The sequence below is a fragment of the Furipterus horrens genome, unplaced genomic scaffold (assembly GCF_987537825.1).
Source record: "Furipterus horrens unplaced genomic scaffold, mFurHor1.1.pri manual_scaffold_1, whole genome shotgun sequence".
Taxonomy (NCBI): domain Eukaryota; kingdom Metazoa; phylum Chordata; class Mammalia; order Chiroptera; family Furipteridae; genus Furipterus; species Furipterus horrens.
In genome coordinates, this window is record NW_028327171.1 from 198,710,133 (window position 1) to 198,722,208 (window position 12,076).

At 32.9% G+C, this 12,076-nt stretch overlaps 1 protein-coding gene across 1 annotated transcript in view; it reads right to left on the bottom strand.

The window, feature by feature from the left end:
- ERBB4 (erb-b2 receptor tyrosine kinase 4) overlaps positions 1 to 12,076 on the bottom strand; it is a 280,681-nt gene that overhangs the window by 206,776 nt on the left and 61,829 nt on the right. The window contains 1 exon segment of the mRNA XM_090288231.1: positions 10,167 to 10,265. Coding sequence (XP_090144357.1) covers positions 10,167 to 10,265 — 99 coding nt within the window.

Consider the following 12,076-nt stretch of genomic DNA (forward strand, 5'->3'; position numbering starts at 1 on the left):
GGGATTATGTGTTATGCCTTAGTACATGTGTTATACATTTAGTAAAAAATTAGAGAAAAGGGAGTAATGTAGGTTGAAATTCACCCTTTTAAAATAAACATGTGAAAAACTAGAGATGTGTTTTAAAACATCTTTCTGCAATAGAATACTTCTCCCTTAATGAGAATATGGTAACACTTTCCATTAAGTGAATGAGTATTCCACATTTTGAAATTAATTTAGTTTTCATCTGAAAGGAACCTGGCTCATCGCTTTAATCACAGGAATAAAGACCTCTTCTGGCTTTACAATCAAACCCCTTGTGTTTGCAGACCTCCCCAAAAGCTCACACATGTTTCCTGCAGTTAATTTGCCACATGCTTGCTAGAGCTGACAATTTTTAATTTACTGGTCAGATTCACCTATTGTTTGCACGCATTATACCAAACATATTCCTGATTCACTACCTTTTTATTATGGGGATACAGGAAAATTACAGTGAGTATGACTGAAATCAAGTGGGCCCTAGATCTTAATTATTAATTGTCGAAAGAAAAAAAAAGAAAAAAAAATTACTGGCTCCCTTGGTTATTTTTTTTCTTTTTACCAGTAAATAAATAAAAAAAGGAAATTTACAGATCTCAAATGTTTCACTTTCATTTCCCCCAAATTGACATTCTCACCTAGCTGAGCAGCATTTCCTGCTATTATTAGCTGCTGGTCCAATGTCAGGTGACCAGTAATCTGCCAAACTCCTTGCTTCAATGAGCTTAGGGACTCCCAGGGAGCTCCTCCTATGCAGACGTCTGCTTACAACTTCTAATTATTTTTTAACAGATAATGGAGCATTTAGGTTCAGAGAGGTTAGATTAAATTTGCAAGTGGATCAAAACCCTAGATAAAATTGCAGTGTCAAGGATCACTGTAGAAAATCCTAGGCTTTTTAGTCTTGAGATAAAAAGCCTTAAGTAATTGCTTATCTTCTTTGACAAAATCATAATCTGACTACCTCAGAGGTGTTCATTTTTATTTTTAATCACTCTGTGCATGCAGAATTATATGTGAAGTTCAAGCTATGAGCATCAAAAACATCGCCTCTTAGGAGCTACAGCAGCATTACAAATGTTCCAAAGAATATCTTGGTATATCTTTTTGGAAAAACAAACAACCCATTCGTGTATCATGCATATTACAATTTATTGTTTTAACGGGTTAAAAGAAATATAGATATAGTAATCCTGTTAGGCAAACTGGTAATTATGGGTTTAAAATGCTTATGCAATATAATGCATTATAATTCTTTTTGTTTGTAGAAATCAGAGGATTTGTCTAGATTTTTGTCTGGTACAAAGTCATACGTACTTAATTTGATTTTTTATTCTGAGGGCAAGAATGAATGACATAAAACATCACATGAAACAGTAATAAATAAGAAGCAAATGGTGAGGTTATCCACATGGCTTTGAAGAGCAAGAATACCTCTTGAACAAAGTTTGAATTCAATGAATGCAACAGGCCACCTCAGAAACTCAGAAGAAAAACTTAAAAGAAATAAAACTCTATAAAGAAATTGCTACTTGTTTGATTACGTAGAAACTGCCTCTCACTTGGATGCTGGGATCGTTTGCAGGAGGCAGAGGAGTGGTGTGAGAAGCAGAAGATGTTGGAGCTGGATAGATTTCTGTCAAAACACAGGCTCTGTTTTCCCTTACTGGCTTTGGAATAAGAAAAATTATTTAAATACTACCTGTAAACGTCATTCTACTCACAAAATAGACATATTAATGCCCATCTTTAGATTTTCCTTTGTCTCAGTCTAGAGACAACAAAATTTTTATTTTTTTACTTTCTAATTTGTAACTTTGATCTATTTTACATATTAGGTCCTAGAAAATATATTTAAAAAACATGCCTGTTATTAATAGTTGTTAAACACGATCAAGAAGGACACTTCTCATTCTGGTTTTGGCTTGTCATTGATGTAAATGTGGTTGTCTAAACCCACCACTGTATACTGCACAGATCAGCTTTTGCAGTTAAATAAAGGGGAGGGAGAGTTGAATGCCAAGGAAACAGTACCCAAATTCATTCTTGCTTACATAGTATCTTTAATCTAGATGGAAATCGACCAGGTGTGATCCAGGATTGCTGACTCCTGTTTTGAAACACGAGCTTCAACTAAACATAGAGATCTGTTGCAATTTGAGGCGAATCTCTAACTGTCCATGTCAGAGGGACCTTTTACTGTGGCTGTGACGTAAGGATGATAATGGATGATGTAGAGGCAATGCTGACTGAGTAATGAGTCACGGAGTTAGATATTATTTGGTCACTGTGTTTAGTTCTGGACAGTCTATGCTTTGCAAATTATAGACACAAACCTGTTACTACTATAGCAGTGGTGTGGGGTAGAATGTGAAATGTTTTGATCATTTTGAGAAAAGTATAAGAAAATGTTTGAGATAGCCTTGTGAAGTAGTTACTTTTGAATTATCATTTCTAGCAATCTGTTAATTCTAATAGATGATTACTCAGTGGCATAATTAAATTTGGAAAGGTACATTAAAAATGTGATGGAGAGTATATTTACCATTTATTCACACACCACAGTGCAGTGAATATATATACATAACATATCACAAAATAACTGTAATATTAATAAAATATAATACATAATATTAATATATATTCACTCCATTGTGTAGATATATATATATATATACATATACATATGTGTGTGTGTGTGCATGTACACTATTTTAAATATCACTGCATATTAAGACTTTATTTCCTGAACCAAGTTATCGCTGTTTAAATAACTAAAGTCACTTTTGCCATATAATGCAAACTGGAACTTTATTCAGATGATCCTTTCATCCCACAGAAACAGTATTTTGTACTCTTAAATTTATAAACAGAGCATTAACAAAACCATCTATATTAAGGTTTGATATGTCTAAAATAGTTTGCTGATTATCTGGAAATTCTATGTCCTGGTCTTTGCTTGCTCTGTGGGCAAAAGCTTTCCACATAAATTTTATGAGTAATATGCAATTCTTCCTACTGATGCAGTCAAACTGAGTGGAGACATCTTCTTAAGCCATCAAAATTAGTAAATATCATTCATACTGGAGTCAGAAACTACACCTGATCAGCACAGTTCTCTTCCAGCTTATAGTGACAGAGTGATACATTCTTTAGTAGTGTATGAAATTTATCAAATGGTAGAGTTGGAAGAGCTGGCAAATACTTACAATATGGAAACAATGTCTTTAACAGACTACTTATATCCATTCATCAAATTTAAATCCTGGGACAATGGACTATGTGCTCTTGAAAAATGTCCTTTTATTCACACAAATTCCAGAAATGTTTTGGAGAAACAGAAGCAGAGAGCTAATCAGAGAAGACCCTGTTTTGGATTATGTAGTCTCTTTTAGGTGCTTCAAGGGAGAAATCAAGCCTGTTAGAATGCAAAACTTGTCAAGTACTTGGCCTATTTTCAAACTTTTTAGTATCCCCTATGATAATATTTAAAGCTCAAGTTTTAGGGTATCTATAAATTCAGATAACTCTTACTTGCAATGATTTATAATAACTGCAGTCAATTATTTTTATTTACTTTTACCAAAATCTGTGATAAAAATCAAAACTTTTTTTCTCTTTTTTATACAGGATTCCATCTTTGCATTTTTATTCCTATTTAAATAGAAGTAAATGGGCAAGAAACAAGAATGGGAAGAGACACTTGAATAACAGATTGACATTGGAGAAGCAAATATCCAAAATTACTACATAAGATTCCTGGAGCTCAAAATTAAAAAGCTAAAAATGAAACCTAATACAACCATCCCATCTATAAAGAAGACATTCATAGGAACCCATTCAGAGGGTCCCCACTAGGGAAAGTCTGCAAGGGGTTTTCCTTCTCAAAGGACATTCAGAGGGTACACTGAGTCCTACAGAGTCAATAAAGAAGGCCTATTCCTAGGTAATATGTTGGTGCTCTGGGTGTGAGACAGCTACTAAATTGAATTTAAAGAAATAAATCAGGGCTGAGCAATAAAAACACCTAAGGAAATTGACCCAAGTACAATATGACAAACAAAGATAGGGCTATGGGGGCGGGGGCAGAATTACAGAATTGATTAGACTGGAATAGAAGAGGCTTAAAGGAGGAATAATAAAGCTCATTTAAAAATAGAAAAATAAAACCATTCGGTCAATTAACCAAGTATTTCCTATGTGCTTACATTATTGTGCTTGCCAATAAATATTTAGTGGTGGAGTTAACACAGTCCCTGTCATTAGCGATCCTAGTGATGGAGAGTGGGATTCTACAATATAACTAGGATACATAAACATATAATAATCAATAATGATAGATGCACAAAGGAAAATTTCTGAGCACTGTTAGTAGGTTACTATTTAGATTAAGAGCTCAAGAAATGGATCTTTGAGGAAGCACACTTAAACATAGATAATAAGGAAAACTAAGAGTTCATTAGATGGAATTAGAGGAAGGACACTAAAGGAAAGGCATTGAATGGCTTGCTTGGCTTGGGAAAGGAGTAGAAAGAAAGTTAGTGATGAGAAAGAAGACTGGCAAAGTAACTAGGAGTTTTAGGAGCCAAGGATCTAGTCTCTTACTTTACTTCATAAAGATACTAAAAGATTTTATTCACACATCATATTGAAAATTGGAAGTTATACTCATAATTCAAGCCGAAGACATTGATGGCTTTGATTAGGTGGTGGCAATGGAATATTAAAAAAAGAAAAAGAAGGAGAAGGATAAGAAGAAGGAGAAGGAGAAATGGAAGCAGAAGCAGCTGCTCTTCAAATGTATTTTTGGCACAGACTCAAAGCATTTATTTGCTCTTGAATTGGAAATGAAAATTGAAAGTTTGAGAGACTGTCACATTCAAAGATAAATCACAAATTTCTAATAGGAACAGATATTGTTATGGATATACAAATTATTTAAATGGGTAAAATTGAATGCAGAAAATATTTGAAAGAGAAGATGGAGAGGTACATTCCGATTGCATTAAAATGTCCCTGAGCTTTTGACATGGCAATATCAAGACAGAGATGAAGCTGGCTTCATAAATAGACTAGAGATGGGATTTGATAATCTAGTAAAATGATCTAAGGAAAATGTGTAGATTGAAAGGAGACAAAAAACACAGCATTGAGACATTTCAATGTTTCTAGTATTGCTTACTGTCATATTAACATTGAAAAATGAGGAAGTTGAAGATTTTTATAAGAATGTCATTATAATAATGGGCGATGTATATCACTTATCTGTGGAAGGATGTGAGGATAGGTGAGTGGCAGCTGAGGGATAGTAAGAAGCAGGAGAGAGTCAATGAAGGGGAGATAGCTAAGAACATAAAATGTTCCTCAAGTAAGTTCTATAAAAAATATCTGGAGAGGCTGGACAATGTGGCTGGAGAAGGGGATGTTTGAAATAGTGATTTCAGATGTGATGTTATTGCCAACCGAGTTGCATAGAATAACAGGATGGGAACAAGGGACAATGATATAAACTATAACAGAAATAACTTACCTAAGTTACTAAGAAATTTTTCTTTTCATTTTATTAGATCTTTAAAAGGCTCTAAATTCTGTGTATATTGGCGTTTTTATATTGTTTTTCTGAAGATTTATTTTTATAAGTAAAGAAATTATCCAAAACTTTTATTAACTACTTCACCTTTATTTTTTTTTAAGAAGGCAAAGATTGGTTTACTAACTTTCATGGTCATGCAAGCAGTGTAGAATCCGGTGAAATCTAGATAAAGGGCCTTTAAAAAAAGTTGTTTTTTTTTTAACTTCTGAAATTGATGAAGTATAGCCACATATGTAAATGAGAAATATCTAATAACTCTAAAATATAATTGGATTAAATTATATGAATTTAAAAAAATCTATTACTATGACACAGGATCTGGATAAAGATTACTGTTAACTGTGAGGATCTATATGCATGAAAATATTGTAATGTAAAAATAATGTTATAAAACAAAATATATTTCAAATCATTTTGTAGTAAGTTTGCTATAATCTGAGAGAATATATAAATTCTGCCTACAAATGCAGTTTGTTTCAGCCACTAATATGACAGCCATTAGAGCTGAAACAACTCCCTTCAAGACATTTACTATCATGAAGTCCATATAGAAAAGAGAAATAAATAAAAAATTCACATGGAAATTTATTCAGAAAATAGCAAAATGACAGTTGTGTAAGACAGAATGTCCTGTTGCATAGGGTAAGGGAAAGAAGTTACTCTCCCTTTGATATGGAAATCACACAGTACGGCTGGGTGGTTTGAGATGGATTTCCGTGCAGCACCTTACTGGGTGGTTGATTGGGAAGGAAGAATGAGACTAAAGCCAGGAAGATTCAGCTAGAGTTGAATTATTATTAAGTCATTGAAATGTAGGATAATTGCAGAACTTCTTGTAGCTTGATATTAATTTTTAAGAAAATGAGTTGATTTAAAATAATTTAAAACATTTGCCCTCTCCACTTATGTGAAATAATAGTGGACTTAAATATCAGAGGGAAAAAGGAAAAAAAAAAAACAACAACAGTCGTGGAAACTCAGAGAAACTTTAGAGTCTGCCTGACTTGAGATCATGAACCCCAATTCCAGGAATCCTATTCTATATCCACATTTTTAGGTATGTGTTCTGTACCATTGATGGATAATATAAAAGAAAACAAAATATTTTTGCAATGAAACAGTATGATTTCAAATAAGTAGGAATCTGTATAGATGTAGTCATTCTTCTTATAAAGGTGGACCTTTAGAGCCATTTTCTTAATGTTGTTCGATATAATCTTCTTTTATCAGAATGAAGAATGGACTAGCCATCCACTAGCACTATGTTATTACTATTATTATGAATCCATTAGACATATTCAGGTGAGCTGAGTAACAGCCTCGTGATCAAATTCTCCTTCTCTTGCTTTTAGTGTAACATTTAATAGAACACAAATTGCTTCTTACTTATTTTTTTGCCTATAGTAAAAATTCTAAGAAAACATAGAAGTCCTCTCCTTTGCCTTTGGATATCAACAGAAATGTCAGATGTAGTGAGTTTTCAGTATTAAGTTGCTGTATTTGCATTATTTATTATAATAACCAGTAAAACACAGCTATATCTGATAAAACTAGTAGTAGAGGCTATCAAATCTAGAACATTCTATCCTAAGTGTAAAGTTTGGGGAGAGGTACGGGAGACGCTTAATGCTTCATTATTATATATGTAGTTTCCATTGTTTTGGGAAGCTTTATTTTCCTTTTATAAAATGCTATAAAACACATGGACACATGCATAGAAATACAAATACACACATGCACTACTTTGCAAAAGGCACAGGTAGCATGGTTGCGGTAACCTTTTCTGTGTTTAAAAGTTATCTTGAGAACGCTCCATCGCAGTGCTGCACTAGCTACCTTCTACCTGCATTCCTTTGCCCAGTGGCTCCTGCCCCGAAAGCCCGTTTTGCGACCCTTGGCAGGTAAGACATGCAGGAGAATAAATGCCTTTCTCCCTCAGTAGCCCTCAACCAATGACTGGAAGCTGGAGTCCTTTCATGAGCTCCCTTAAGCCTTGAGCAGGGTAACTCCGAGGTGTTATGTCCTACACTGGCTGTCAGTCTCTCCCATGGAAAGAAGGTCCAATCACTCATGATGGCAGCTGGCTTTAGTGGCTCCCCTGTCTCTTCCAGATTTTCCTACTGTGAGTCTTTCATCTCCAAAATAAACTTTCACTCAAATCCTTGTTTCTGCTTCTGGAAGAATCCAGACTAAGACATATGCCAGCCATATGACTTTTAATTTAATAATCTTAGGAATATTTCTAAATTCAGTTGAATCCTTAGGTACAAATCACAAATACTTTTGCTTACACAAACATTTTTATTGTGATTTTATATGTTGTTAAGTTCTTAATTATCTACAAACATAAAAAATGAGATAAAAGTGTAGGTATAAAATGTAGGCATTATGTTTGCCCTAGAATTACACCAGGCTATTTAAAATGCCAAATTCACCATTAATTTTGCCAGTTCAACTGAGTGTAGTTATTGTGCTATCCTTCAAATGTTTTTAAATAAGTCACGAAAGAGTAGGAAGTGTTTCTGTTTGTTATTTATTAATATTCGCCAATAGTCATGCATCAATTTGTTAATCCTTTAGCATCTATTGACAAGGTATAATAGGCATAGTCAAAATATTTCCTTAATTTTTTGATCTGTAAGAAAACAGAATCCTTGGATTCTGTTAGTCACCACCTATTAACCATCTAGGAAAATGACTCCTTTCATGGCTCAATCACAGCCATTTAAAATTCAGCAGAAACCCAAGACTCAAAGCTGTCATCCCCACTCATGTTTCCATGGGAATAGACCTCAGAACAGGAAAAAAAGAAATGGATGAGGTTAGGAGCTTTCAAATAATCATTCAGAAACATGATGAGGTTTTTAGAGCTTCTTTCTTAGGTGATTATTTTGTAGCCTCTTAACCCCTTTTTGCTAGTCTGTTTCCATGGAAATATGACAAAAATGGCTGTCCAAGCTTCCAACGGAGATCATTAGCACTCTTGTGAATTTCAGCTTCTGGCTGCAGCCTATGTTGGGCAAGATCTGTTGTTTTGTTTTGTTTTTCCCCTATCAGTTTTACTCATTAACCTACACTGTTTTTACACCTGGTCATTTTTTTTTCTTAGTTTTTACATTCTTTGAAAATTCTCTTCCCAAATTTATGTCAAGATCAAAATTACTGTGGTATCACTGAAAAAAGGTTTCAGTTTTAGATTTTAATATATGAGCCAGGACATGTAGCCATAGAGTATCAGAACTTTTAGCGATCTACAGAAGAAAACATCATTTAGTTACTATTCTCAATATTTCTTAGATAGGTGTTGGTAGACATGCAACAAGGGTAGTATGTAACATATTTAGTAACCAGTAAGGCAAGGTGCCAATTGACCAGAGCAACGGGTTCGTCTTGCCTCATTACCAGCCACTATTATTACCAATAATACATTAAACTAAAAGTAGGCCTATAAGATGGTGAGCATTATACCTAGACAAAATTTCCTAGGTCACAAAATGAGCTTCTTTAAACTTACATAAGAGCTTATAAGAGAAATTGAGTAGAAATAGAGAACAATCTATCTATAAAAAAAGAAAAGAAATCAAAGTGCATATGCTTGCATCATTTTTCATATGAAGTTTATTTGAAAATCAAAATCATTCTTATTACTGAAGACATCATTCTAAAATATAAAGAAAGACTATGTATGTATGTGTAATATATCTGTATACACACACACACACACACACCACACACATGGGGCCTTTGATAAGAACCCCTGGCAAGATACCTCATGTTGAATGTGAAAAAAATAACAGTATACTATGTGTATAGTTTCATTTCTCTTACCTTCTGAAATTTGCTGAACATCTCAATTCACAATTTTTGCTATGGAAGTCTTAAAGTTTAAATTGATCTTATAAAGTACTTTCATTCCTCAGAACTATCTTACTATTTTACAGTTAGAGTTTTTATTTTCTGTAAGATCTTGTCTTCTGAACTTGAATTGAAAAAAGTAAATTTCAATGGAAAATTATCTTACTTAACTGGATTCATAATTTAACAGAGACTAGCTTATACAGTAATTAATATTTATTGATTATTTTCAACTAAACAGATCATAGCAACAATAAAATCTAGCAGTCTCAATCATTTTTCAAACCATCATCACTACGACCAAATGCAGTTTGTTAGATTAGTGAACACATGACCCTTAAGGTCAGGGTTTGGCCTGAGACCAAATCTGTCCTTCAGATTGTTTGTGTAAATAAAGTTTTATTGGAATGCAGTCACCTCCATTCCCCTGTTTTGTTTGGTTTTGTCTATGGCTGCATATCTACTAAAAGGACAGAGTTGAGTAGTTGCCACAAAGACCACGTGGCACACAAAACCTATTTAATCTCTGTGGTCTTCTAAGCAAAAGTTTACTGACCTCGACTTAAGACTTTAATTTTGATAAGATTATGCCTTTTTCAGAAAAGGAACTTTGTAAGCAATAGAGTGTCTTTTTTTAATTCTAAAAACAGTACAAATAATAGATAAAAATTCGATTGCCTGAATCTGTACTTACATCCATAAACTCCACATTGGCTTTGGGACCAGTTGTTTCATTAAGAATCTTAATAGCCACAGGGATCTTCACTGTTTCTCCTTCAGGCACCCAAATACCCTTTGGGGGAAAAGTCACATTAAATTTTTATTAAGCCATATTCAATATTCACACCACAAATAACATTTGATTAATCCAGTCAACCTATTAATTACTTAAAAATAACTTAGGAGCTCTATATGCTTTCATTTAATCAAGAAACACTCATCAAGCACCTGTTATACATTACAAGTTATTCAGCAATTTTGTTGTCTGGTTTCATTATTTGAGGCTGAATCACACATGCATTCTGCTTTCAAGGTGTTTACACTATTACAAAATTCAATATGTGTGCATTAAAAGCTTTAAATAGTGGAAGGATTGAGCAAAAAGGAATAAGGATTCATGAACTTAGAGAACAGAGTGGTGATTGCAGGAGTAGAGGAGGCATAAGGGGACTAAATGGTGATGGAAGAATATAATACAAAATAATGAAAAGAGAAAAACACTGAAATTAGATATAATAATAATATTTGATTTGAATGATATCCTCAACTTCTCAAGACTTTGAGAAGGCTCTTCAAATTTTTGAACTTCTGTTGTACTTTAGAAGACTGGACTATGTAAATCGGAGGTTCTTGGCAGCTTTAATATCATTTAATTAATTCTGAAACTAAAAAGAGAAATTAAAAAATGCATTTTCTCATGTTCCTGAAGTTCAGATTGATTTAAGAATTAATTTTCTAAGGTGATTAGTTAAGAATTAGTTTTCAAAGGCAAGTACTAGGGAGTATTGAACACATATTAATTTGTCTATATTATTAAATAGTGTGGGTGTCTAAGATTTATATCTCTGAAGTAATATAAAATATTTATTTTGGCCATTTCCAGTTCTGTCTTCCTATGAAAATATAATTATAATATCTGAACAGGATCTGTATGTACATTGGGAAAGTATATAGTAGGTAGAGTTTAATTAAAATTCAATATTAAATAACAGCTTTTCTGCATAGACAATTAAATTATATGAATGAGAAGCAAGGTTCTGGTAAAGCTTAGAGGGATGTATGGACTATATAAGAATATTTTTAAGTATTTTGTCCAAATGAACATAGTAGCAAATATAACGTTACATTTAAAAATCTCAAATTTTAATTTGTTAGACCTGATATCAAAAGAACTTTCTTAGGTTAATTTTACCATTAAAATAAAAATAAAAATTTAAAAAAAGTGTGCAATTTCTGAACAAAACATCTCTACTTTTTGTCTTTTTAAATGTTAACTAGTTGTAGTCATAAAGAAAAGATTAAAACCTTTTTCACTGTATACTTCTATGTGAAAGCATATGTATTTGTGATATCCAAAGTTGTAGCAATACAAGAGGAGACCTAAAGAAGAATTACTAAAAAGTCAAAGTAATAAAGAAAAAATTAATGTTAAACTTTAGAAGGTGAATATAAGGGTTACATTCTCTTTAGAATGAATAGGAAAATCTATATGTCAGGTACAAAACGACAAGTTCCCTATTGCATAACAATTTTCAAAAATTATGAATGCTTATGTGAAGGGGGAAAAAAAAGAAGCGCAAGACCTATAGGCTCATTTTCTCACTGATGATTCCTGGGGTGAAGAATAGACTTACCATTATTCAATAAAGTAACTGTAGAGGCGACTAATTTATAAAGATATTGCATCAATATTAAAATATTCTTAAAGCATAATTTTGAGATAAAAATATAAATTCAGTGTTAACTAATTTGTACTGCTTTTTAAATAAGTATAGTCATTAATATCTAGGCCTGTCCAGACAAAAATTCCACTATGCTGATATACAAAATATTGACTCATTTTTTATATTTAAACACAATAATCTCCAACCAGGAGAGGTAATT